Source organism: Pseudorca crassidens, chromosome 11 (assembly GCF_039906515.1).
Source record: "Pseudorca crassidens isolate mPseCra1 chromosome 11, mPseCra1.hap1, whole genome shotgun sequence".
Taxonomy (NCBI): Eukaryota; Metazoa; Chordata; class Mammalia; order Artiodactyla; family Delphinidae; genus Pseudorca; species Pseudorca crassidens.
Window position 1 is genome coordinate 6,147,790 of NC_090306.1, and position 27,192 is coordinate 6,174,981.

Sequence of the window (27,192 nt, forward strand, 5' to 3'; positions counted from 1 at the left end):
TGCGCTGGCGCTCGGACCTGGCCGGCCTCCACCCCACCTCCCCGCCTTTGACAGCTCTGAGGAGGCTGAATCCATCAAGGCAGAGCCGCAGGCTCCCGTGGCCAAAGTAAATACGAGAGCTCCGTTCATCCGTTCTACACAGCCAACCAGCCCCTCACGCAGTGTATCCTAATTTTAACTCCCCCTCCCCAAACCTGCTCCTCCTAACCCTCCCAGGTAGCTTACTACATCGATTCAGTTGCCCAAACCAGAAACCTGGAAACTATTGTAGATTTCCTCCCCGTTCATCTTTACCTGTCCTCTAATAGTTCAACTTTTCCTTCTTAGCATTTCAAGGATTCTCCCCTCGTCTCACTGTCCTGCTTCAGATTATTATCCCTTACCTGGACGCCCTCGGTTGTACAACTATTATTTTATGTCCCGATAAGTTAAAAGGTAGCAAATCAACTGTGACATAATGCTTTCTTATCACTTCGAATTTTTATTTTATATTTATTTAAAGTGCAGGTGTCTATAAATGTAGATTTTTATCATACTTCACTCTCGTGAAAATACATAAAAAGGAAAACAGAAAAGAGTAACATGGTAACAGTGTTCATAAAACTTCACATTCAGACACTGACTCTTATGATTCATTTTTTTTACTCATGTGCATTATTTCCACACATGTAGTCCTCTGTGCATGCCATCAGGGGCTTTGGTGATGCAGCATTTCTTAAAGGAATGCTCCTTTTCTGTCTCTGGAATTTTCTTCCAAGCCTCAGACACCCATTTGGCAAAGTTTGATTCTTATGAGCCAGTGTGACAAATACAGTATGACTGTTCTGGCTAATAGTTATAGTCAAACATCCCAATTTAGATGTTAAAATAAAAAAAAAAAGTGCCTCTTAAAATTAATGAAATATAATATCTTTCTGTTTCATCTTGCCCTCATTTATAACCATCCTCTAAGAAACCACCAGGGTGGTCTACCCAAATGTTACAACCCTGCTTAAAACCTTTAAACAATTAGAAACACAGTGTATTGATCATATGTGTTTATCGCATGCCCCTTCTGAAACTACATCAAAATGAAAATTGGTAAATACTGAAAACAAATTATAAACCCTCAAAGACAAACAGAATGGAAGGAATTGTTTCAGGCAGCATGAATGGCTAAATGGCCACCAGATTCACATGAGGTTGCAAAAAAAAAAAAGTACAGAGCGGTTCCCCTGTACCCCTTCACCCAGTTTCCCCCAATGGTAACATCTTGTTTAGCTACAGTACAATATTAAAACCAGGAAATTGACATTGGTACAATCCACAGAGCTTATTCAGATGTTGCCTCTTTTACATGCATTTGTGTGTGTGCATGTGTGTGTGTGTGTGTGTGTGTGTGTAGTTTTATGCAATGTGTGTGTAGATTCCTGTAACCACCACCACAATCAGGTTACAGAACTATTATATTACTACCAGGCTCCCTTGTGCTATCCCTGTATAGCCACACCCACCCCGATCCCGCACCCTGGGCAACTGCTAATTTGTTCTCCATCTCTATACCTTTATTCCAAGACTGTTATATAAATGGACTCAGACAGTCTATAACCTTCTAAGATTGGCTTTTTTTTAAAATATCCTCGAGATCCACTCAAGTTGTGTGTATAAATAATTTTCATTGCTGAGTAGTATTTCCGTGGTACAGATATACCACAATTTGTTTAACCATTTACCTGCTTAAAAGACATTTGGGCTGATTCCAGTTTGGGCTTATTACAAATTAAAGCTGCTATGAACATTTATGTACAGTTCTGCATGAACATAAATTTTCATTTCTCTAGAATAAATGCCCAAGAGTTCAATTACCGGGTAATAAGGTAATTTTGCATATTTAGTTTTATAAGAAATTGCCGAACTCTTTTCCAGAATGACGGCACCATTTTAGATTCCCACCAGCAACACATGAGGAATCCAGTTTTTCCACATCCTCACCAGCATTTGTTGTTGTCACTTTTTTAAAAAAAATTTTAATCATCCTGATAGTTATTTAGTGATATATCATTGTGGATTTAATTTTTGTTTTTCCCTGATGGCTAATGATGTTGAACATATTTTAATGTGTTTATTTGCCATCTATATATCCTCTTTGGTGAAAGATCTGTTCATGTCTTTTGCCCATTTTCTAATTGGCTTGTTCATTTCTTTTACCTTTGAGTTTTAACAATTCCTTAAATATTCTAGATAAAGTACTTTGTCAGATAAGTGGTTTCTCCCAGTCTGTCTTTTGTCTTTTCATCCTCTTAACTGAATCTTTTGTAGAGGAAACGTTCTTAATTTTAAGATCCAATTTATCAACTTGTCCTTTAATGCATCACTTTTGATGTCACACTTTGCCTAGCCCTAGAGTCTCATAATTTTCTCCTATTTTATTTTCTAAGAGTTGTACAGTTTTGTTTCATATGTAAGTCCATAATCCATCTTGAGTTAATTGTTGTATGAGGTGTGACGTTTAGGTCGGGGTTCCTTTTTTTTGTCAATGGATGTTCAATTGCTCCAGGACTGTTTGTTGAAAAAGCAATCCTTCCTCCATTGAATTGTTTTGCATTTTTGTCAAAAATTAGTTGGGCATATTTGTGCAGGTCTGTTTCCGGGTTTTCTATTCAGATCCATGACCTATGTGTCTGTCCTTCTGCCAATAACATGCTATCTTAATTACTGTGGCTATGGTAAACCTTAATATAAGGTAGAATTATTTTTCCCACTTTATTGTTCTTTTTCAAAATGGGTTTAGCTATTCTAGGTCCTTTGCCTAATAGATCATTTAAAAAATGCATTTGTGTAAACTGGCAAGAAAATAGACTATTTAAGGACCAAAAAACTAAGTGAAAGCTGGTACCTGGAGAGGTAAATTGAGCACTGAAGCTTGTTTTGCCTTGAGGGCGTTTGCTTAAAAGTTGAATTTAGGCATGGTGACCTCATAGGGTGCCACTGTGGCATAGGAGACAGAACCCAGGGCCTGCATAGGGTTGGAAATCTAATAGAAGGCCCCCACTATAACACCAGAACCCCAGAAGACTATATCCTCATGTAAGAGTGGATTTAAAATATGCTAACACCTGAACTGCCCCTAGGGGACTGCATAGAAAATTTGCTCATCTGGAATCTAAGTGCCTACTAGAGATCTTTTCTTTTTTCTTTTAAATATATGCAGATAATTTATCATCAAAGCTGTGACTTTTCTGCCCGAATGCCTTGTTGGTCCGAAAAACAAAATAGCAAGAATTTAAAATGGTTCCAGGTTGACAGTGCCACCAAGCACCAGCCGAAACAATGCAGATCATCTCTGGATGAGCTGATCTTCAATCTAGGCCTTGGGGAATTTCCACAGATACGGTTCCAAGAAAAATAGATTTTGTCAAAAATGGGAAACAAATAAGGAGCAAAGAGCCAGGAGCAAGAGCCAGCAAAGATGGAAATAGGAAGTAAGAAAATTAGAAAATCAAGCCAAATAGTTCAATATCTGATTAATAGGAGTTCTAAAAAGAGAGAAAAGTATGAGAGAGCAAGATTACAAACGAAATACAAGAAAAAATTTCTGAACTGAACAAGTCTTTCTGGATTACATAGTACACTATGTGCCTAGCACAGTGAAAGAAAAAGAATCACGTCAAGACACATCTTTGTAAAATCTCAGAATATTAGGGGAAAAGAGAAGATCCAAAAAGATTTCAAAAAGAGAGAAAGGGACTTCCCTGGTGGATCCCTGGTCAGGAAATAAGATCCTGCGTGCCACATGACGTGGCCCCCCAAAAAAGAGAGAGAGAGAGAGAAAGGAACAGGAATGAGAATGGCAACTCAATACAGTATTAAAAGATAGATGATGTGACAGTGCCTTTAAAATTCTGAAGAAACATGATCATTACCTAGAATTCTATACCAGCCAAACGAATATAAGACCAATACATACCAATATAAGATAAATATAGACATCTTTCAGATATGCAAGGAGTGAACATTTTTACTTCTCTTTCCAAGTAGGCTACTATAAGATGTGCTCTGGTAAGCAGGAAAGAGAAAGGCAGCAGAGGTAGGGAATGGAATGCTGGATCCACACACAAAACTGGTGAAGGAAATCTTTGGAATGAAAGCTACACCACAGACCCAGAAACAACCTGTCCTGACTGAAGTAGGAGAAGGAGGAAACTGCAGGACAGTCTCCAGAGGGGGGAAAAAAACCTGTAAAGCATCTGACATGTTTAAATATTTGAAAAAGAATATGAACAAGTACTTTTCAAGTCTGATGCGATGTGCGGAAAAAATTAGAGCTAGATACATAGAAAATTATATTTTGAAAAAGAGGTAATTATAAACTTAGGGGAAAACAAAAAGTTGAATAAGAACTAGAAATTATCTCACCTTTACGTTAATTGATTTTCAACAAGAGTGTCAAGACGGGACTTACCTGGTGGCGCAGTGGTTAAGAATCCGCCTGCCAATGCAGGGGACAGGGGTTTGAGCCCTGGTCTGGGAAGATCCCACATGCCGCGGAGCAACTAAGCCCATGCACCACAACTACTGAGCCTGCGCTCTAGGGCCCGCGAACCACAACTACCAAGCCCACGAACCACAACTACCAAGCCCGCATGCTACAAGTACTGAAGGCCGCGCGCCTAGAGCCCATGCTCCGTAACAAGAGAAGCCACTGCAACGAGGAGCCCGCGCACCACAATGAAGAGTAGACCCCGCTCACCGCAACTAGAGAAAGCCCGCGCACAGCAACGAAGACCCAACGCAGCCAAAAGTAATGAATAAATAAATAAATTAATTTTTTTAAAAAAGAGTGTCAAGACCATTTAATGGGGGAAGGAATAGTCTTTTCAATAAATGGTGCTGGGGGACTTCCCTGGTGGTCCAGTGGTTAAGACGCAGTGCTCCCAATGCAGGGGACCTGGGTTCGATCCTTGGTCAGGGAACTAGACCCTGCATGCATGCCGCAACTAAAACATCCCACATGCCACAACAAAGATCCCACGTGCCACAAAGAAGATCCCCAAGTGCAGCAACTAAGACCCAGCACAACGTAAATAAATAAATAAATAAACAAACAAACAAATAAAATATTTAAATAAACAAATGGTGAAAGGACAGCCCACAGAATGGGAGAAAATATTTGCAAATGAAAATATTTATATCTGATACAGTACTGGTATCTAGAATATACAAAGAACCCTTCCAACTCAGTAATAAAAAAAATGAATAACCCAATTTGAAAATGGGCAAAGGGTCTAAACTGACATTTCTCAAAAGAAGACACACAAATGGCCAAAAAGCACAAGAAAAGATGCTCCACATCATTAACCGTCAAGGAAGTACAAACCAAAGCCACAATGAGACACTACTTTATAACCACTAGGATGGCTACAATCAAAGAGACAGGTAGTACCAAATGTTGATGAGGATTAAACCTTCATACACTGCTCGTGGAAATGCAACACAATGCAGCCAATTTGGAAAAGAGCCTGTAGTTTTTCGAACAGTTAAACACAGAGTTACCACGTGACCCAGCAATTCCACTCCTAGGTATTTAACCAAGAGAAATGAAAATGCCCACACAGAACCTAATACACGAATGTTCATAGCAGCATCATTCAGAATCGCCAAAAAGTAGAAACAGCCCAAATGTCCACCAACTGATAAATGGATAAATATAGTGTGGAATAGCCATACAATGGAATACTATTCAGCAATAAGAGAAGTGGAGTGCTAATACTTGCTACAACATGGGGAGATCTTGTACCTACACTAAGATAAAGAAGCCGGTCACAAAGGATCACATGTTGTATGATTCTGTTTAGATGAAATATCCAAAACAGGCAAGAATCTACAGGGACAGAAAGTGGCTTAGTGGTTGCCTAGAACTGGGAGGAAGGGGGAACTGATGGTGGCAGCTAAGGGGCAGGGGGTTCATTTTTGGGGTAATGTTAAAAATGTTCTAAAGTTGATTGTGGTATTGGATGCACAACTCTGCGAATATATTAAAAGCCATTGAATTGGGTGAATTGTATGTGGATTGTATCTCAATAAAGATACCAAGAGGTTTTTTTAAATATAAGAAACATAAGTTATACCACAGTACACCATTTGGCTCAGTAGTAAACAATATTTAATAGTCCTAATAATGTAAACACTGTCTACTGATTTAAGGCAAAATGCTGATATAACTATAATGAAGAGGCGTGAGGGATAGGGGCTATAAGAAAGGAGGACATTGGGGAGTGTAAATCCAGCTTCCTAACAAAGTAACTAGTAAGGGCCACCAGCTCCCTCTTCCAAAATCACACGTGAAGAATCCATGGAAGCTATAGGGAATCATGAATCTCAAGAATTAACAAAGACAAAGGCATAAGAATACCTTGGGGAGACTGAAGGCTCTAGTTATGTGTTCAGTTGCGTCCTCCAAAAGTTTTTATGTTTAAGTCCTAACACTCAGACCTCAGAATGTGACCTTATTTGGACACAGGTTCGTTGCAGATGTAATTAGTTGAGATGAGGTCATATTGTTGTAGGGTGGGCCCCTACTCCAGTATGACTGGTGTCCTTATAAAATGGGAAAATTTGGAGAGACACACACACAGGGAGAACGCCTTGTTAACATCAAGGCAGAGATTGGGCTGATATGTCTATAAGCCAGGGAACACCAAAGATAGCCAGCAAACCACCAGAGGCTAGGAGAGAGGCATGGAACAAATTCTGCGTGACAGCCCTGGTGAGGCCTCGTCTCAGACTTCTAACCTTCAGAACCGTGAGTTCATACATTTCTGTTGTTTATGCTACCCAACTCACGGTACTTACGGCCACCCCAGAAAACTAACACAGCTATCTTGAACCAGCACATGTGTTAGATTCCCAAAACAAACAACAAATATCATACATAGATATTACACATACATGTGATGAAAATACCAAAAGGGACTTGCAAGTGTGCTAAAGTGTTTGACTTGTTATGAATACTGATAAGTTTAAGAAACCAACAGGAGTAAACAAATATGAGTGTTTCTTAAAGCATGAATCACCCTGAAGACAAAAATAGAACATTGTTTTTCTGGAGGACCTCAGGTACAGAAGGTGGAGTTAACTGCTACTCATCAATTCATGACACATGATCTCCACTTATGCATAGAAAGATTTCATTTCATTTTATGATTCCATTTTTCTTTATTCCCCTCCCCAGCCATAGAGAACACTATAAATTGTTTGATATTTATAATTTTGTGTTTTTGCAAAATGTGTAGTGTCTCCTGCACGTGTTTTTATTTTTATTTATTTACTTATTTTTAATGGATTGATTTTTAAAAATTAATTAATTAATTATTATTTTTGGCTGTGTTGGGTCTTCGTTTCTGTGCGAGGGCTTTCTCTAGTTGTGGCGAGTGGGGGCCACTCTTCATCGCGGTGCGCGGGCCTCTCACTGCTGCAGAGCACAGGCTCCAGATGCACAGGCTCCAGATGCGCAGGCTCAGTGGTTGTGGCTCACGGGTCCAGTTGCTCTGCGGCATGTGGGATCTTCCCAGACCAGGGCTCGAACCCATGTCCCCTGCACTGGCAGGCAGATTCTCAACCACTGCGCCACCAGGGAAGCCCCAAATGGATTGATTTTTTTAAAATTATATTTATTTGGTTGTACTCAGTCTTAGTTGTGGCAGGCGGGCTCCTTACTTGTGGCCCATGAGCTTCTTAGTTGTGGCATGCGGGCTCCTTAGTTGTGGCATGCAAACTCTTAGTTGTGGCGTGCATGTGGTACCTAGTTCCCTGAACAGGGATCAAACCCAGGCCCCCTGCATTGGGAGCACGGAGTCTTAACCACTGTACCACCAGGGAAGTCCCGCATGTATTTTTAATTTACATAAATGATATCATGTTTTAAATCTCATTGTTTTTTCACTCAGCATGAATTTTTAAAGATGAAATTCATATAATTTGTAAATGATCAGTTTGCTCTTTCCTTCCAATCCTCGCATGCATTTAATTCCTTCCCTCCTTCCTTCCTTTCTCCCTCCCTCCCTTCCTTCCTTTCCCCCTTTCTTTCCTTCTTTGTTTTTACAACACTGACTAGTACCTTCAGTACTAAGTTAAAGTGCAACAGTAATAGTGGGCATTCTTGCCTTGTTGCTGATCTTAAGGGAATATATATCCACTAAATATCTGTTGTTGATCTCTAGTATGTCACCTTTACCAAATTAAGGAAATTTCCTTCTGTTCCCAGGGTTTTATTTTTTAATTATAAATAGCTGAATTACTTAAATTCTCTTTTCTGTATCAACTAAGATCATCACAGAGGACTAAACCTTCACCCTTCATAACAGGAAGCTAATAGATGTCTCAAGCTGATAAGCCATGAAGAGCAGGAGGGCATATTATTTCCAATTACGATGACAAATACTAGAATAGTTCAAAGAAGTGAAAGTCTTTCATTCTGGGAAGCTAGTTTGGAGCGTAGACTGGGGTTAGGCAGGGGATTGCTCTTTTTGTCATATAACTTTCCCTTCTTTTTGATTAACTATATGCATGTATTACTTTGATTTTTTTAAAAATAAAGCTTAATTTAGAAATAAATCTTCAAGTCTCCCAACCCATGTTTTTAAGTGAGATAAAATTCATGCACCATATGAATCCACTCATTCAGTATATACCTAAGTGATTTTTAGTATATTCACAAGGTTGTGCAATCATTACCACTAATTCCAGAACATTTACATCAACCCCAAAAGAAACCCTGTACCTGTTAGTAGTCCTCTCCCATCCCTCACCCCTTACCCCATGCCCTAGCAACAACTAATCTACTTTCTGTCTCTGTGAATTTGCCTATTCTGGACATTTCCTGTAAGTGGAATCATACAATACGGAGCCTTTATGACTGGCTTCTCTCCTCTGCCATAGTGTTTTCAAGGTTCATCCATGTTGTAGCAGTACCTCATTCTAGTTTATGGCTGAGTAATGTTCCATTGTATGAATAGACCACACTTTGTTTATCCGTTCATCAGTTGATGGACATTTGGGTTGTTTCTTCTTTTTGGCTATTCGGAATAATGCTGCTATGAGCATTTGTGCATAAATTTTTGTGTGAATATGTTTTCAATTCTCTTGAGTATATGTATACCTAGGAGTGGAATTGCTAGGTCATATGGTAACTCTCTATGTAACTTTCTGTGGAACTGCCAAACAGTTTTCCAAAGTGTCTGCATCCTTTTACTAAAGGTTCAGTCTTAATGGTTCTTTAGAGTCGTCTTTGTGATCTGACTCTTGCCTCCATCTCCTGCCCTCTTTATCACGCACCAACAAATACCATTTACAGCTTTCCCATACACACCATGCTGTTTCTCACCTCTGGACCTTTGTTTCTGTTTCATCTGCCTGGAAAGCCTGCTAGCCTCCACTCTTTAAGATATCTCAGTAATGGCCTCCTCCAGAAAGCCTTCCCTGCCCCCACTCCTGCTCCCCCAGGATAAGCATCCCTCCTCTCTGAACCTACACAGTAGGTAATTAACAAACTTTAAATGCCATGATATATTTTATAATTATGTTTCTTTTTTTTTTTTTTTTTTTTTTGCGGTACGTGGGTCTCTCACTGTTGTGGCCTCCCCCGTTGCGGAGCACAGGCTCCGGACGCGCAGGCTCAGTGGCCATGGCTCACAGGCCCAGCCGCTCCGCGGCATGTGGGATCTTCCCGGACCGGGGCACGAACCCGTGTCCCCTGCATCGGCAGGCGGACTCTCAACCACTGCGCCACCAGGGAAGCCCCCTTTGCTATTTTTTTAATTGAAGTGTAGTTGATTTACAATGTTGTGTTGATTTCGCTGTACAGCAAAGTGATTCAGTTATACACATATATACATCCTTTTTTTATATCCTTTTCCATTGTGGTTTATCCCAGGAGATTGAAAATAGTTCCCTGTGCTATACAGTAGGACCTTGTTGTTTATCCATTCTAAATGTAATAGTTTGTACCTACTAACCCCAAACTCCCAGTCCATCCCTCTCCCTCCCCCCCCCCTTATAAGTATGCTTCTTTGTCTACCTCCTGCATTACGTGGAATTCTTTAAATGCAGGAGTTGTATCTTTTTTTCTTTGTATCCCTGGAACCTACTGGTGACCTTCAGTAAATGGCTGTTGAATGGATTACTTCTACAGATATTTACCAAGGGCCTATTAAGAGCCAGTACACAAAGAGACCAGATATTAGACTACTACAGTGAACAGACATGTGCAAGACAGTTCCTGCCCTCAGTGGGAATGAGGCCTAGTCCGTGGGGAAGGTGGACAAAGAGATACATAAAACCAAGCAAGATCGAAAAGCAAAAATATGAGTTCAGAGGCTCAGACATCTCAAGGTAAATGGACCTTGGAAAGTATTCCCTTGTCTTCTTCCACTTTTCCAAAGCCGTGGTATTTGACCCCGATTTAGAATCCCTTATGGAGCTTTTGAAAAGATGAATGCTTGGGACACCAGCTCAGGTTGATTTCATTGGTCTGGGTTCTAATCTTTTTTTTCTCTCTTTTTTTTTTTATGTTATGAAACCTGGATTTGGGTCCACTTGCCCAATACACAGCAAAGCCAATCTACTGACACCAGGTTGTGAAGGAAAGTAAAGCATTTATTGCAAGGCCAAGCAAGAAGAATGGGTAGCTTAAGCTCAAAAGGCCAGAACTCCCCGAACTCCCCAATGGCTTTTAGGGAAGGGTTTTTAAAGACGGTGTGAGGGAGTCACAGGGTGCATGATCAGCTCGTATACTTCCTTCTGATTGGTTGGTGGTGAGGTAACAGGGTGATGTTTCAGGAATCTCAATCATCAACTTCTGGTTCCAGCCAGTCTGGGGTCTATGTGTCTGTGGTCAACATGTAGTTAACTTCTTACACCTGGTGGGGGTTTAGTATCTGCAAAACAGCTCAAGGATACGGCTCAGGATATTATTTATAACCCTCAGAGAGGAACTAAAGGTCCTTGATCTTGTTTTAAGGCTATTTATTTTGTCTTGCTTGACTGTTTCCTTTTGTTTCTGCATTTTCTCACTCCTCTGATTAAATTTGCTCTTTGGAACCTGGGGAAGGCCTAGGAGGCTAAAGATGTTCTACAAACAAGAGGCAGGGGACACAAGTGGTGGTGGGGTGTCAGTCACCAGGAAGGCCCCACAGGGTCCCGCTGGGTTTCAAGCTCTGACAAGAATTCTAACATGTTGCCAGGATTGAACAGCACTCGTCTGCAGGGGAAAAAATAAATTTAAGCTCTTCATCCTGGCTGGCATTCAAGACTCCTAGTTATTTGGCACTAGATTTCCTATCCAAACTTATTTCCTACTATCAGAGAAAGCCTACTGTGTGTTAATGATCACTAACTAGTCCTATGGACTTGTGTAATTCCCACCTGAATTATTTCTGAATTATTTGAATTATTTCATATTCTGAATTATTTCACATTCTGAATTATTTCATATTCTTCAAAGTTCCTCCCTATAGATATTACTGTCCATATTTAACAAGGATTTCCCATTTCCATCAGCTGAAATTTTCCAAGATTCAGTTCAAATGTCATCTCTTCAACAAATAACTTTTCTGATCTCCCCCCAGCCAAAAAAGAACTAATTTTCCTATGCAATTATCATATCCAAATTTATATTGTTTACATATTGTATCTCTTAAGTAGATTGAAAGCTACTGAGAGTCAGGAACCAACCCTGACTTAGTGATTTATGTCCCTCCAAATAACACTGCACATAATGGTTCAGTGTTTATTGAATAAAAATATTACACACTGTTTCACACCAAAACCAAGATTGTTCTGTCCTTGAAAACATGATCTTATAAATCTTCACAGCAGGAAGATTCAATGCTCGTTGAATTAAATGATCATTTTCCTCTTTACCAAGAACCACACATCCTACTAAAACATGTACTCGTATTCTTTGGGGCACCTTGTACTTAGCAGAATCTCAAATATTTGATTTTCTCTTCTCCAGTCCCACCAAATCATGTAAAGTATCCCAGAGCCACTCATACTTCACACCAACCTCTCCATTCTCATATCCAGCTCCTCTCCAGCCATCCCTTTAAAAATTCACTCCCTTTGAGTCCTGACACTCTCATATATACATTTACATGAGACCCAGGATCATAATGTATGGTCATGTATACCCATCAATCCACTTCTCCAAAATCTACTTTTCAGTTAATCTAACATGTACTTAATTAGCTTCACTTCTATTGAGCCTTCCAAAAGATAAAGTCCCAACAAAGACACAAAATGTTACTGAGGTAGATTGCCTGCAAATATGTCTGTGGACACTTCCTCACATCCCTGTAATTGCATGCACATTCTCTGATCCAAAAATGGAGTGCATTTCCACATAGCCTTGAATCTGCACTGGCCTGTGACTTACTTTGACTGGTAGAATGCAGCACAAGTGACAACATGTCACTCCTTGGCCTGTGTCTATCAAACCTTGCAACTTCCATTTTTGCCCTCTGGAGTCAAGCCTCCATGTAAAGAAGTTTAGGTTAGCTAGACTACTGAATAATGAAATCACGTGGAAAAAAATCTCTGCCACTCCAACTGAGGCACCAGACGTGTGAGTGAAGACATCTTGTACATTCTTGCTTCAACCAAGCTCCCAGCTGAATGCAACCACATGGTTGACCCTCGCCAACACCAAATGGAGCATAACCACCCTGCTGAGCCCAGATAACCCAGAGAATATGAGTTCATAATTTGTTGTTTTCAGTCACTAAGTTTGGGGATGGAGTATTATGTAACAACAGATAATCGAAACTGATACTTTTAAAGGATTTGGATCAAATAAGAGACCTAATCACCCTAATTCGTTTACCTTCAAATCTCAGTTTATATCTATAACTAATTCACTTTCTTTAGTTTGCAATACTTTTATTGAAAAGTTAATTTAAAAAACCTATTTCCATTCATTTCTTCAGGTTTTTCTAATTCTTGGCAACTACACACACTCCAGAGGAGTGTCATTAGCATTTACATTGCCAAACTTTGTACTGTTTTACATGCATAATTTCATTTATTCTTCACATAACCCTATGAGGAAAGTATTGTATTGTTCTTAATTGACAGGCTAAAAAAAACTAAGGCTCAGAAATTACCTACTTTGCCTAGGGTCAAATAGAGTGGTATAGCTTGAGTTTAAACCCAGACCTGTCTGACTCCAAAGGACATGTTTTTAATCGACAGTCTACACTATACTAGAGACTCATAATCAACCTAAAAAACCCTCCCAAGAAACACAAATAGCACTTTTAACCCACATAAAAGATTTCTTTAAAAGTAATATGTCAAATACTTTCCTTTTGCCCATTTCTTTTTTTTTTGCCATGCCTTGTGGCATGCGGGATCTCAGTTCCCCAACCAGGGATCGAATCTGTGCCCCTTGCATTGGGACCACAGAGTCTTAACCACTAGGCCACCAGGGAAGCCCCTCAAATACTTTCCCTACTTCACTCTGCAAATATTTATTGAGAGCCTTACATAGACTAGGCTCTAGAGACACTGAATTTAACTCTAATCAATACACAATTCTAAAATTGTAGCAACATTTTTCTCCTCTCAGTTGAGTAATGTCAAACTTATTTAACTTGATTTATGGCCAAGCAAATTATTAAAAGATGAAAAAGCAGACAGTGTCATTATAGCTAGACCTACCCAGCCATCTCCCAACACATTCTATATTCCCTCACCATGCACCACGGATCACTCTTTTCTTCCCCACTTGAAATGTTCTACTTCTTTCTCTGCTTACTGAAATCCAACCTCTTCTATGAAGCCTCTTCTGATTAGGCCAAACACATTCTCTTATCTAGGTTATTTATCACCCACATCAGTGGCTTCCAAACACAGCTAATTAAAATCACCTGGCTTTTAAAATTAGAGGAGTCATACTTTGAAAAAGCAAAAGCAAAAGCCTGGAAACAATCTAAAGGTCTATCAAAATGGAACTGGTTAAATCATTATGGTATATAACGTGAGGATATAAAACCATACCTAAGTTACATTAAGTGAAAATGTAACTTAGTGTGCATGGAATCCTACTTTTTTTTATAAAGAAGACAGATAGATAATATAAGCTTGTACATGCACAGTATATATCCAGAAAGATTAAAAAGAATCTCATAAGAGTGGTTGCCTCAAGGAGCACAAAAAGCAAGCTGTGAGAAAACTTGTCCTCTCATTACTCTTTTTTTTTTGGCTGCGTTCAGTCTTTGTTGCCGCGCAGGCTTTCTCTAGTTATGGCAAGTGGGGGCTACTCTTAGTTGCAGCGTGCAGGCTTCTCGTTGTGGTGGCTTCTCTTGTTGCGGAGCACGGGCTCTAGGCACGCGGGCTTCAGTAGTTGTGGTCCGTGGGCTCTAAAGCGCAGGCTCAGTAGTTGTGGTGCACAGGCTTAGCTGCTCCACAGCATGTGGGATCCTCCCAGACCAGGACTCGAACCTGTGTCCCCTGTATTGGCAGGTGGATTCTTAACCACTGTGCCACCAGGAAAGTCCCTGATTACTCTTAATTTGAAATGTCTATATATCCTATATGGATGTCCATATGTCCTATATGGATGGATACATTTTTTAAAAATTATTAAAAAAAAAAAAAACCCACCCACATAGACCCACAAGACTCAGCTCAGCTCTACAGATCACAAATCTTTGGGAGCAGGGACTAGACTTTCTAAATTGTTAAACTACCCAGAGATTCTGATGATCAATCAGGCTTAGGAACCACTCAAGCAAACCACTCATATGGTGCTTAATGCCTCATATTAAAGTGTACATGTGAGACTATAACTTTATACACATAACTAGAAAAGCATGGGGGGAGGATATATTACATTTTGGCTTTCCTACAGTTCTCAGCTCAGAAAAGGTACTCAATAAATATTTTTTGACAAGATTAGTGCAGAAGTATAATTTCATTTTTCTATTATACTTCATTTCAGTGCGGAAGGGTTTTAAAAAATACATTTAACGTGATGGCACTGTGGGGCAGTTTAAAATTACCACTTTCAATACATGAAGGGCCAAACATCAACAGATGCCAACAATAATTTTTTAGTTTTTAAACACCATAGGTATGGCTAGACTGCAAAGGGCAAGTGGTGAAGTCCAAACCTAAGACTGTAAGACTTAGGGATGAGTTCCACTTCCTAGTCGCATGAATGAGTAAAAGTAGCATCTAGAGGAAAATAAAGATGTGGATAACAGATTTCAAAGAAGTCCCATTTTATTCCTGAGAGCATACAAATCCCTTTCCTCATAAGGAAAAGTACTTTCCCTTTCTCTTGGGTGATAGATACACCTCTTCCACAGTTCCAAGCATTCTCTTCTACCGGTACTTTCCACGTCGGTTAAAGCATTTATAGAGATAGCTGATGCGTTTGTTCAGGTTGTGCAGGTCATCAATGAACATCCGATTTCCAACCATTCTCTTCTTTCGGATACAACGCTGCAATTCATTCCCCTTCCAGCCTCGAAGCCATATGGGGCCCTTGATCAGTTCTTTGGGGTGCTTTTCAAAGTTTCCTGTGTAATGTGAAAGAAGGTATTAGTTCCAAGAGGAGAGAACCCAGCCTCCACCAGCTAAGCCTTCAACACGGTTGCATCTCCCTAGCAGCACCTAGAGACAAAACACATTACGCTAGGGTAACAAGAGCACAGGCTCTGGAGCAAGACTGCTTGGGGTTCAAATTCTGGACCTGCCATTTACTAGCTTTGGAAAAAACTACTTAACCTCCCTGTGCCTCAGATTCCTCACCTGCAAAGTGAAAAGGTTATGAGAATTAAATGTGTTAATGCATGCGGGGCACACAGAACAGTGCCGAACACAACGTAAATAGCCACGTGTTTGTTCTTACTATTGAAGAAGGTACCATTTCTACACAGGTGAAAAAAGATAATCATTACGGCATCACTGCCGCTCTGAAATTCTGCACTACCGAGTCGAGTCTTACCCAGGATCCCGATGTTGTCATATACCCCGAACATGGCCCTCTTCTCGTTCCAACGATCAACCACTTTGCGGGGCGGGAGGGTGACCCTCACATGGAACAATCTGGGAACACCTAGGGATGGGGAAGAAAAGGAATGAATCTGAGCCGCTTACTTTGAAGTAGTTCTCGGGGCGTCCTTCTGCATCAGCCACTTACCCAGAGAGAAGCTTCTGCAGGCCAGCGGCACCTGGCCCCATAGGCTCCTGCCTGCCACCCAAGAGAGGCTGCCTGCCACCCAAGAGAGGCTCCCTGCCATTGCTCTCATCTCTCCCCTACAACAGCCCACCTCACAAGCACAGGCGGGAGGGCCAGACGTGGCCTTCAACGAGAGAACAAGAACCGTCCCCGCCTGGCTCACAAGGATACTACGTGCACGCAGCCATCTTGGACTTTACACAGGCAGCTCCGGGTGAGACCCAGCCTGGCCCCGCCTTCCCCAGCCACGAGCCCCGCCCCCCAGGTTCCGTTGCAGAAGGTCTTCGACGCTCCGCCCAGCCGAGGCGCTTCCGGTCTGCCCGCCGGAAGGTTTGGAGCTCCGGAAGAGCTGAGGGACTCGTCTCGTTGCCTAGGGCCCCTCAAAGCTGAAGGTCAAACAAATTCACCCTTTCCTGTTTCCGTGGGCGTCCCTCAACTGAGGGAGAGGAAGGTCCAGAACCTGGAACCCAGAGCTTCCTTTCTCTGTGCCCCACAGCAGTTTTGCGCTGTAGCTGTTTTTATTTCCCCTATTCGACAGGGGAGGAAATCTGAGGCTGAGGGAGTGAAGTGACCTGCTGGACGTCATAAGGCAGAGGACATGGCGGAACCTGGACTAGAGCCTAAGCCTTCTAACTGCCGGCCTGAACTTGCCTCCTGTCTTGTCTTGGGGGTGACGGAGTGGGTCACGGTCCCAGGGGCACGGCCACTGCCCAGCTACAAACGCGGCATCTCCGGCAGGCACCGCCAGAGCCTCCTCTCCACCGACCGCGAAAAAAGAGGACCCTGTGGGGAACTAGGCGGCCGCGAGACTACGGCGTGGGGGTGGGGGTGGGGGGGGAGCCGGAATCTAGGCCCCGCCCTCCTCGGGCCTTCCGGCTCCTGCGCTCTGATTGGCCGGTGTCCGCAGCGAGCGTCGCGATTGGCTCCCTTGCGGCCGTTGAGATTTGAACTGCACTTTTGTGGCTTTGCCCGCGCGGCGCCCGGCTCGGAGGCGGGGTTTTGCCTCCGCCTGGCGGGTATTGGTCGGTCTCTCTACCCACGGGGGTGCCGCGTCGCAGATTGGTGCGTCTTGTGCCCTCCTTGGTTTTTCCTTCGTTTCAGACCTACATCCCGAGTTGGAGGAACGGCTGGCGAAGTGCTCTTGTAAGGTGCGGTGTTGAGGGGGAGCGGGGAAGGAGAGGCCGGGAAAATCGGCCACCGGGCTGTAGGACGCGGTATTGGGCTGGGAGGTCTAGTGGGTGTGTCCTTGTGGTACGACGTGGTAGAAACAGTAAGTCTCACAGATCCGCAGTGGAATTTGGGCAAATCGCTTAACCTTTCTTAGTCTCAGTTTCCTCATCTGTAAATTGAGCTATATTACTATGCACTTCATGAGATTGGCATTTGGAGGCTTAGATCAGATAGGACGTTCAAATAGCCGAATAGAACCTGGCACAGAGTAAACAAATAGTAAATATTCACGTTCTCTCATTCTGGAGACAGGAAGCCCATTAGCCCATACTGGATCACCATTCTGACCTCAGATGAGACAGTGTCTATATACTTAAGAAGTTTTGCCTATAAAAACAAATAACAATGCTAACTTAACGCATCGATATGCCACTTTACAGTTCTTTAAATACTTTAATACCCCTTGACTCATTTGATCCTGAGAAATTTTGTAAAGTAATCAGAGATCAGTAATCCTGCTTGACAGATGGGGCCCAGGGGGTTAAGTGACATGGCCAAGTGTCAGAGTCACAACTAGAATTAGATTCTAGTCCAGGCTTAATCTCACACGCTCTAAGATAATGTTATTAGCTTGATGTAAGACTAAAAAGTGTTATGTATTGGAGGAGGGGAATAATAGAACCAGATTAAAAAGACGACCCTTAGATATAGACCCTGATTTGTTTGCTGTTTGGCTTCTAGCCCTGTGAGCCACTGGGGGAAAGATGTCTCCCCAACTGTATGAGTTCCATCTGCCCTTATCCCCAGAGGAGTTGTTGAAAAGTGGAGGGGTGAATCAGTATGTCGTGCAAGAGGTACTGTCCATCAGACATCTTCCATCGCACCTTAAAGGTAAGACTCCGTAGCTGCCACTGTGCCTAGCACTTCAGAACAACCACCCACATGTGATTATATTGTGTCTGTCTGTTCCACTACACCACTAAGCTCCATGGGGGCACGGAACATGTCTTTCCTATTCCTTACTGTTTTCTCCCTAGCGTTGCATTACACGAAGAGTATGTTCATTGACCACCTTCTCTAGGTTATTCAATAAACAGTCTTGGTGTGTATGATTAGTCTTTGGGGAGAATTTTATTTTAGATCCTGACTTCTTACCATATGCCAAAATAAAGTACTGGTGGTTTTAAGAGTTGTAGGAGAAGATAGCTCCTAGAATGTCTGGGACTTGACCTGACCTGTTTCAGGTAATACTTTTTTAGAGTCTAGATCACATTTCCAAGAGTGCAATAATGGAAAAAAGCATATGTGCACAGTTGCAACACTGTACAATATATGTACAGTGCAGTTGCCCATTGAAACCTAGAGATGACCGAGAACAATTCATGCATTATCAACAAGACCCCATCCATAATGTCACTGTACTTCTTGGAAGGGTCTTGTGTCAGTTAGATTGCTTTGGAGAGTTATAGAGAGTAGAGATTAAGGCTGTGGAGCCAGGCTGCCCGGATTTGAATCCTGCCTCCACTACTCTGACCTTGGACAGTTACTGATTCTCTCTGTGCCTTGGTTTCCTCATCTGGATAGTAACCTGCTTTGTTTGTTATCTCCTACAACAAGTAAGGTTCATTAATTATCAGGCACTTTGATAATATAATTTCAGCTTGTTTCTTCTTGGCCTTCCCATCATTGTTGCCAGATGACAGCTCCTTGCTCTGATGTGCAGAAGTAGAAGAAGGGATTTTTCTATCTTGTGCTTTTTCTTCTTTCTTGTTTTAAAACTACCAGAAGTCTTATAACAGACTTAGCCAGAATTGGATCAGGTGCCTATTTCCCTAACTACTGGTAGGGGAAATGGAATTATCCAGATTGGCTAAATTGATCAAGATCATTACCTAGGCTTCCCTAAACCCGAACATATCACCATTTGGTAAGCAAGGAAGAGAACAGAGTGTGGAGTTGACTGATGGGTGTCCACAGAGAGACCATTCTCTCCATATTGTGTGGATCTGTGCATCGCCAATGGCACAAGCTGCACACTCTAGCAAACTGTTCTTCAGCTGTTATTATGCATCGCTTTGTTACATGAGTGCTCGTTCCTTTTAAGAGTCCTTTTTAGGGCTTCCCTGGTGGCGCAGTGGTTGGGAGTCCGCCTGCCGATGCAGGGGACACGGGTTCGTGCCCCAATCTGGGAGGATCCCATGTGCCACGGAGCGGCTGGGCCCGTGAGCCGTGGCCGCTGGGCCTGTGCGTCCGGGGCCTGTGCTCCGCGACGGGAGAGGCCACAGCAGTGAGAGGCCCGCATACCGCAAAAAAAAAAGAGTCCTTTTTATAACAATTGCATTGCTTTTGGTATTTAGAACCCTAAATACAAGTTCTACTATAAATACACAAGATCAGGTCATTTACTTTGTTCAAGTATTTACTGGTGTTATGCTATGTGCCAGGCAGTGTTCTAGGCACTGGGGATACAACAGTAAATAAAGCAGCCAAGGTGACAAAGTTCTTTCTCTCAAGGCTTTCAACAAGTAATAAATAAATATGGAGTATGTCAGATGGTTGTAAATGCCAAGGAGAAAAATAAAGCAAGATAAAAAAGATTACGGTGAGCCAGGTTATGGACTAGCATTTTATGTTGGATGATCAGAGGAGGCTTGCTGATAGATGACATATGAGCAGAGACCATACAAGTGAGGAAGTTACCTATGCAGATTCTCAAGGAAGGGCATTGTAAGCAGACAGGAAAGCCAGTGCTGAGGCCCTGAGGTGGGGAAGTGTCAATGTGGTTGGAGGGGAGAACTCTAGGAAAAGAGAGGTCAGGTGGGAAGTGGTACAGATTATTCTAGAGTCTTGCTCTTCAGAGTGGTCTTCAGACCAGGAGCGTTAATTAGTATCATGATTTAGGAGCTTATTAGAAATGCAGGAGGAAGACCTATCCTCAAACTACTGAATCAGAAATCCATTTCTTAAGAAGATCCCCAGGTAATTCGTATGTACATTTCAGTTGGAGAAGCACTGATCTAGGGTGTTGTGGGTCATGGTAAAGACTTTAGCTTCAGAGAGAGTGAGCTTGAAAGCCATTGTGTTTTGAGCACAGGAGTGACATGGTCTGACATTTAAAAAGTATATCTGCTGTGTTGAGCAGGGACTGTAAGGGGGAAGGGAAGAAGCAGAGGACTAATTAAGAGGCTAATATAATAATACCAGGCAGCTTACCTGGGGTGATAGTGGTGGAGGTGATCATAAAAGGTTAGATCCTGAGTGAATTTTGAAAGTAGAGCCAACAGGATTGTTGATGGACTGGATTGGACTTACAGGGTTCGAGAAAGAAGAATTGAGGATGATTATAAATAAGGCTTTTTGACTTGAGCAACTAGAAGAATGGAGTTGTCATTTACTGAGGTGGGTAGAGTATGAGAGGAGCACGTTTAGACTGTTGGTTATATGATTGTGGAGTTCAGGGGAGAGGTTCCAGCTAACGATACACATTTGGGATTTAATATTCAGCATGTAGAGAGTGTTTAAAGCTGTGAGATTGGAGTAAGTATTGATGGAGAAGAAAAGCAGTTTCAAGACATAAGACCTAAGACAGTCCAACATTTAGAGGCTGGGAAAATGAGAGAGAACCAGTAGAAGAAACTAAGGACTAGTTGTTGAGGCAGAAAGTGAGCAAAGACGCTAAATTAAGAGAAGTTTCAAAAGGGAAAGGAGAGATCAGCTACACATTTAATTGCTGGACTTAGCAAGGTGGCAATGGCTGGTAACCTTGAACACTATTTCAGAGCCGTGGGAATGAAGCCTGATTGGAATAGTTTATGAGAAAATGGGAAGAGAGAGGTTAGAGATGATGAGTTTAGATAACCCTTGTTGTTTTGCTTTAAGGAGTAGCAGAGAAATAGGGCGTAGCTGGAGGGGGAGGCAGAGTCAAGGGAGGACTTTTTTTCTTTTTAAGATGGGCAACATCACATGTGTATGTGCTGAATGGGAATAATCAGAGAGGGGGAAAGCTGACGCTCCAGAGGGAGAGTGAATGAGTGTTGGGAGCAGTATCCTTTAAGGAGTCAGAGTAAGCGATCTGGTGCTGGGGGAGGAGGTGGGTTATTAGAGCATGGACACTTTATCCACAGCAGCAAAAAAAAAAGGCAGAGCTTAGGGCACAGGTGCAGGTCGTGCTGATAAATACAGACCTTGGCGCAGTTGGAGTTTCTCTTCTGTCTGATTCAGTTTTCTCAGTGAGATAGGAAGTGACGCCTTTAACTGAAGGGGAGTTGGGGGAAAATGATCTTGATGTTATGAACAGAGGAAAGGTGTGAAATAATTGCCTAGAAGAAAGCAAATAGGCCTGGGAACTTGTTATAGGCTTACTAAGAAATACTAAGGGCCTACTTGAGGTCATAAAGTGAGAATAGTTGGTATGGTTTTATGTTTTTTCGAGCCACTTTTATTTGTGTAGTTACATGAATGGAGTAATCAGTCAGCGGGATATAATCCAGATTTACAAGGGGAGTAAATGTGTTAATAATTAGTGGAAAAAATTAGAAATATCATAATGTCTAATGATAGAGGAACAGTAAGTTAATTGAGGTACATTCAGTGGAATGTTATGCAGTCATTAAAGACAAAGGTTTTTTTAATATCCTTATTGTAATATTAAGTTTTAAAAAACGGAACAGAGAGTTGAATATGTGACATGACCTCAACAATAGAAATAGTATGCATAGAAAATAAACTGAAAAAAATTAGCCAGATGTTAACAGTGTTTATTTCTTTCTCATTTTCATTTTACCGTATTTTCCAAATTACAGAAGGAGGTTTGTAAGAGTGGGAGATAGCTTTCAAGTACTGAGTTACATTATGTGCTAAGTATTGTCCTGACTGTTTCATGTGGATTATCTCACTTAATCTTTACCAAAAAGTTCTGAAAAGCCCTATGAGGTATGATCTGTTATTATTCCCAGTTTACAAAAGAGGAAACTGAGACTTGGTAAGCTAAGTAGCTTAGCCTAGTAAATGTTCAAGCCACATGTAAACCTAAGCAGGGTGACTAGACTAGATCAGCAGGTGATGCTTCGGAGAAGTAAAGAGGGATGTGAATGGAGAGAATCATTGGATGTAATAAAAAATAGGTAATGGGTAATCTTTGAGAGAATAGCTGTTAGATTGGTAAATCTCAGAAACTAGGTTTCAGGGAATTGAGAAAGATTACACAAAATTTTAAAGGGATATGAGAGCAAAGTCATAAATGAAAGGCACTGATCGTTTTTGGTTTGTTTGTTTTAAAGAAGTAGGGGCCTAAGCACATTGTCAGGAAAAGAGCATTCCCTAGAGAGGATGAAGCCAGAGGTGAAAGAAAGGAGACAAGTCTTTGGGGCAGTGAGACAGCTTAGCTTCAGAACAGAAAATCTTTTCACTTGAGACTGAAGCAAAGAATGGGAAGGTGTTGGCAGAATGACTTGTTGACAGAGAGGCAGGATTACATGGGGGAGCTTTGGGTCTCATTCATTTTGGTAAAGTAGAAAGCAGTCATCTGCTAAAAGAAAAGAGGCAAAGCATAAGAAGAGGTATAAAGAAAGGGGGAAACATGCTATGGGTATAGCGCTAGGGAGTCAGTAGGAATTGGAGAAATAAAATAGTTTGTTAAGCATCGCAGAGGACCAGGTTGTAGTTGGACAGCATAACACTGCAATATGATGAATCAGGTCAGTGAGCCAGCAGTGATAATGTAGTACAAGGTTCAAGCTTTGCTTTCTAGGCAAACCCACTTCTTACTGCAGAAAAGAAGAATTTGGTGGAATTCTTTCCCTCCACATCCACAGAAAGAACTAGATATACACCTTGGTTCAAAAGTTAACTCCCGGGATTTCCCTGGTGGCGCAGTGGTTAAGAATCCACCTGACAATGCAGGCGACACAGGTTCGAGCCCTGGTCCGGGAAGATCCCACATGCCGCGGAGCAACTAAGCCTGTGCGTCACAACTACTGAGCCTGTGCTCTAGAGGCCACACATCACAACTACTGAAGCCCCCCTGCCCTAGAGCTCACGCACCGCAACTACTGAGCCCATGCACCACAACTACTGAAGCCCACGCACTCTAGGACCCACGTACCACAACTACTGAGCCTGCATGCTGCAGTTACTGAGCCCACGTGCTACAGCTACTGAGCCCATGCTCCTAGAGCCTCTGCTCCACAACAAGAGAAGCCAACAATGAGGAGCCCGCATACCACAATGAAGAGTGGCCCCCACTCACTGCAGTTAGAAAAAGCCCGCACGCAGCAACAAAGACCCAACGCAGCCAGGAAAAAAAAAAATTAACTCCCATACTGCCTTGCTACTCTTGCATGTTGTAAGTCATAATTAGGTGCTACTCCCTTTTTTTTTTTTTTTTTTTTTCCTTTTTGCGGTACACGGGCCTCTCACTGCTCTGGCCTCTCCTGTTGCAGAGCACAGGCTCCGGACGTGCAGGCTGAGTGGCCGTGGCTCACGGGCCCAGCCGCTCCGCGGCATGTGGGATCTTCCCGGACCGGGGCACGAACCCGTTTCCCCTGTATCAGCAGGCGGATTCTCAACCACTGCGCCACCAGGGAAGCTCTGCTACTCCCTTTTATACTGAAGTTTTTATATAGAAGCAGTACAGTGAAGATGAAAAGAGCACTGAGTTTGAGAGTCAAAAGATGCTGGGTTTTCAGGGAGTTCCCTGGTGGCCTAGTGGTTAGGATTTCAGGCTTTCACTGCTGTGGCCCAGGTTCAGTCCCTGGTCGGGGAACTGCAGCCCCCCCAAAAAAAAAACAAATGCTGGATTTTTTAAATGTAATAGAAATACAGATGTCCCCCAGCTTACGATAGTTCAACTTATGATTTTTCAGCTTTATGATGGTGCAAAAGCAATATGTATTCAGTAGAAACCATGTTTCGAATGTTGAATTTTTATCTCTTCCTGGGTTAGCAGCATGTAGTAGGATACTCTTCTCATGATGCTGGGCAGCAAGCACAGCTCCCAACCCACACACTTAGAGCCATCCTGTACCCAGACAGCCATTCTGCTTTTCACTTTCAGTACAGTGTTCAATAAATTACGAGAAATATTCAACACTTTATTATAAAATAGGCTTTGTAGTAGATGATTTTGCCCAACTGTAGGCTAATGTATGCTTAAGGTAGGCTAGGCTAAGCTATGATATTCAGTGGGTTAGGTGTATTAAATTTTTGAGTTACAGTGTTTTCAACTTACAGGGGATTTTTCAAGATGTAACCCCATCATAAATCAAGGAAAATCTGTGGTAACATGAACCTAAGTGTATTACAGATGTTTGACCTAATCGCACTAAAGGATTGCAGGAGAACATAACTAACAAGCAACCAGGAGACCCAGTATTTTGGGTCTTTTGTTTGGCTGTGCTGTGTGGCATGCGGCGTCTTGCCCGACCAGGGATCGAACCCGCGCACCCTGCGGCGGAAGTGTGGAGTCTTCACCACTGGACTGCCAGGGAAGTCCAGCATTTTGACTGTAAACTCTATATGAAAGAACTTTACACGATTAGCGTAAGGTAGTTAGTAAATTTATTTTTTAAAGGGGTGTGGGTTAGCAATTCTGAAACTGTATTATGTGTATACTAGGATCAAGCAAATATATAAGTGAATTTATGTTTTTAATATATACACAGATAAAAATATAGGGGTGTGTGCATTTATACCTACATATATGTATATCCTGCTTTTCTCTACTGACAGGGCCTAAAAGCTCCAACAGCAGTGATTTTAACTAGGGCCTAGAACTTGGTTTCTACATACCATTCTCTCATAAAAGAAACCAGGACTCCAGTGAGAATGGTTGATTCCAGGACTGAGCCAAGGAAGGTACAAGACGAGCCTGGAACATCTTGTGGTACAAGAAAGTAACAGAACAAGAGTGAAGGGAGCATGTCAGAGACACAGGCCAAGTTGAAGGAGCTCCCAGTGGTCAAGTATGGGACAGTCTGAGCAACAAAATTAATAATAAGAAGAATGATTAAAACACAGAATAAAAGAAACGTTCATGAGCCCATTCTGTTATAAACAAATAATTGGATACATAAATGAAGGGAAAGTAACAGCTCATCTTAGCCTGGCATTCCCATTAAGTAAGCATAAAAGGAATGATAGAAACAGACAAATCACCATTTAGTAAAAGTAATAATTGTGGCAGGCAAGAATCATCCATAGATGCTTAAATAAGTGGGCAGAATGTGGTGAGAAACAGGATTTTCAAAGTATCTCCCCACAAGATACTTACTGGTTGCAAAGGGGAAAATAGTAACTTTGTAGCGGAGACACCCAGGCAAACACTACCAACTGATCAAAGTTAATATCGCTATAGTAATAAGACATTGACATCACCTCCTTCTGGGTTTGATGCATCTGGAAGGACCCATCCTCCCTTTCTCAGTGATCTAGCCAAAAGTGCATGACCTCAATCTAATCATGAGAAAATAGCAGACAAACCCAAAGTGAGGAACATTCTACAGAATAACTGGCAAATACACTTCAAGTGTCAAGATCATGAAAGACAAAGATTGGAGGAGACTAAGGAGGTATGACAAATCAATGCATTGTGGTATCCTAGGTTGGCTCCTGGTCTGGGAAAAGGACAAAAATAGAACAGCTGGCAAAATTCAAGTAAGATCTGTAGATTAGTTAATAACATTGAATTAATGTTCATTTCTTGGTTTAGAATAGATCCTTGTACTATGGTTATATAAGATGTTACCATTATCTGGGTGAAAAATACAAGAACTCTGTACTGTTTTTGCTACTTTTGTAATTTCAAAATTGGAAAAAAAAAGATCCTGAGTTTATGTTCATTACTCAGTTGGACAAGTCACATAATTTATTTTCCCATAAAATAGGCACCGTACTGTTTGCTTCATCTAGTTCAGAGATGTGGTAATAAAACTCAAGTAAGGCTTTAATTGTAAAACAGGACAAAGTGTCAGATGTTATAATACTAGATTACATTGAAATGAAGTGTCTACTTTTGTGATTCTACCAAGAAAAGCAATTAACTCCATTTTCTGCCATGAGTAGAACTTACCAAAAAGGCCTGTCCCCGGGCTTCCCTGGTGGCGCAGTGGTTGAGAGTCCGCCTGCCGATGCAGGGGACATGGGTTCGTGCCCCGGTCCGGGAGGATCCCACATGCCGTGGAGCGGCTGGGCCCGTGAGCCATGGCCGCTGGGCCTGCGCGTCCGGAGCCTGTGCTCCGCAACGGGAGAGGCCACAGCAGTGAGAGGCCCGCGTACAGCAAAAAAAAAAAAAAAAAAAAAAAAAAGGCCTGTCCCTCTGTATTGATCAGTTTCTTTCATCTTTATAGCATTTCAGGCTGCCTTTCGAGCTCAGGGGCCCCTGGCTATGCTGGAGCATTTTGATACCATCTACAGCATTCTGCAGTAAGTACCCTCTGATACTTTAAAAAGAACTGGTGGCTCTTTGCCCTAACTTTGCATGTTAGTCCTGAAATTCCAATTTATAGTTCACTGATAAATGGTTCTGGGTGCTGACATTTCTACTCATGAGCATTTACCCCAGCTTGCCACCATATTTATTCAGTCGAGTAGTTCCACGTGTTTTTTTGTTTTAAGTATTAGATTCCTCAGGTTTGATCTGATCTATTAGAATGGGCTCTGCAGGTTCCTGTCTCACCCCCCGCACTTTCTTTCCCTCATAGTCACTTTCGAAGTATAGACCCTGGCCTCAAGGAAGATACTCTGGAATTCCTGATAAAAGGTGTTTATGGGATAAAAGGTGTTTATGGGTCGGGGGTGGGGGA

At 42.0% G+C, this 27,192-nt stretch overlaps 2 protein-coding genes across 6 annotated transcripts in view; one reads left to right on the top strand and one right to left on the bottom strand.

The window, feature by feature from the left end:
• Window positions 1-15,243: 15,243 nt before the first annotated feature.
• MRPL51 (mitochondrial ribosomal protein L51) lies at window positions 15,244-16,465 on the bottom strand. The gene is made up of 3 exons (XM_067695522.1): window positions 16,184-16,465; window positions 15,989-16,099; window positions 15,244-15,560 (listed from the first exon to the last, which is right to left on the bottom strand). The coding sequence occupies exons 1-3, from the start codon at window positions 16,290-16,292 to the stop codon at window positions 15,364-15,366; spliced, it is 417 nt and encodes a 138-aa protein (XP_067551623.1). The 5' UTR covers window positions 16,293-16,465; the 3' UTR covers window positions 15,244-15,363.
• Window positions 16,466-16,523: 58 nt separating this feature from the next.
• Window positions 16,524-27,192, top strand: part of NCAPD2 (non-SMC condensin I complex subunit D2) — a 28,651-nt gene continuing 17,982 nt past the window's right edge. For 3 of the 5 annotated variants that reach the window (XM_067695515.1, XM_067695519.1, XM_067695517.1), the window contains exons 1-4: window positions 16,524-17,370; window positions 18,134-18,283; window positions 26,737-26,812; window positions 27,091-27,167. In XM_067695515.1, coding sequence (XP_067551616.1) covers window positions 18,157-18,283; window positions 26,737-26,812; window positions 27,091-27,167 — 280 coding nt within the window. In that variant the 5' untranslated portion in view covers window positions 16,524-17,370; window positions 18,134-18,156. The remainder of the gene's footprint in view (window positions 17,371-18,133; window positions 18,284-26,736; window positions 26,813-27,090; window positions 27,168-27,192) is intronic. The other 2 variants (XM_067695516.1, XM_067695518.1) reach the window with 2 other exon arrangements.

Bases quoted from the DNA above. Each gene is read 5' to 3' on its own strand.
- MRPL51 (XM_067695522.1), bottom strand. From the start codon at position 16,292: ATGAGAGCAATGGCAGGGAGCCTCTCTTGGGTGGCAGGCAGCCTCTCT. The intron at 16,100-16,183 runs GTAAGTGGCTGA...CCCCATCCCTAG, and splicing joins CTGCAGAAGCTTCTCTCTGG to GTGTTCCCAGATTGTTCCAT. The intron at 15,561-15,988 runs GTAAGACTCGAC...CACATTACACAG, and splicing joins TGACAACATCGGGATCCTGG to GAAACTTTGAAAAGCACCCC.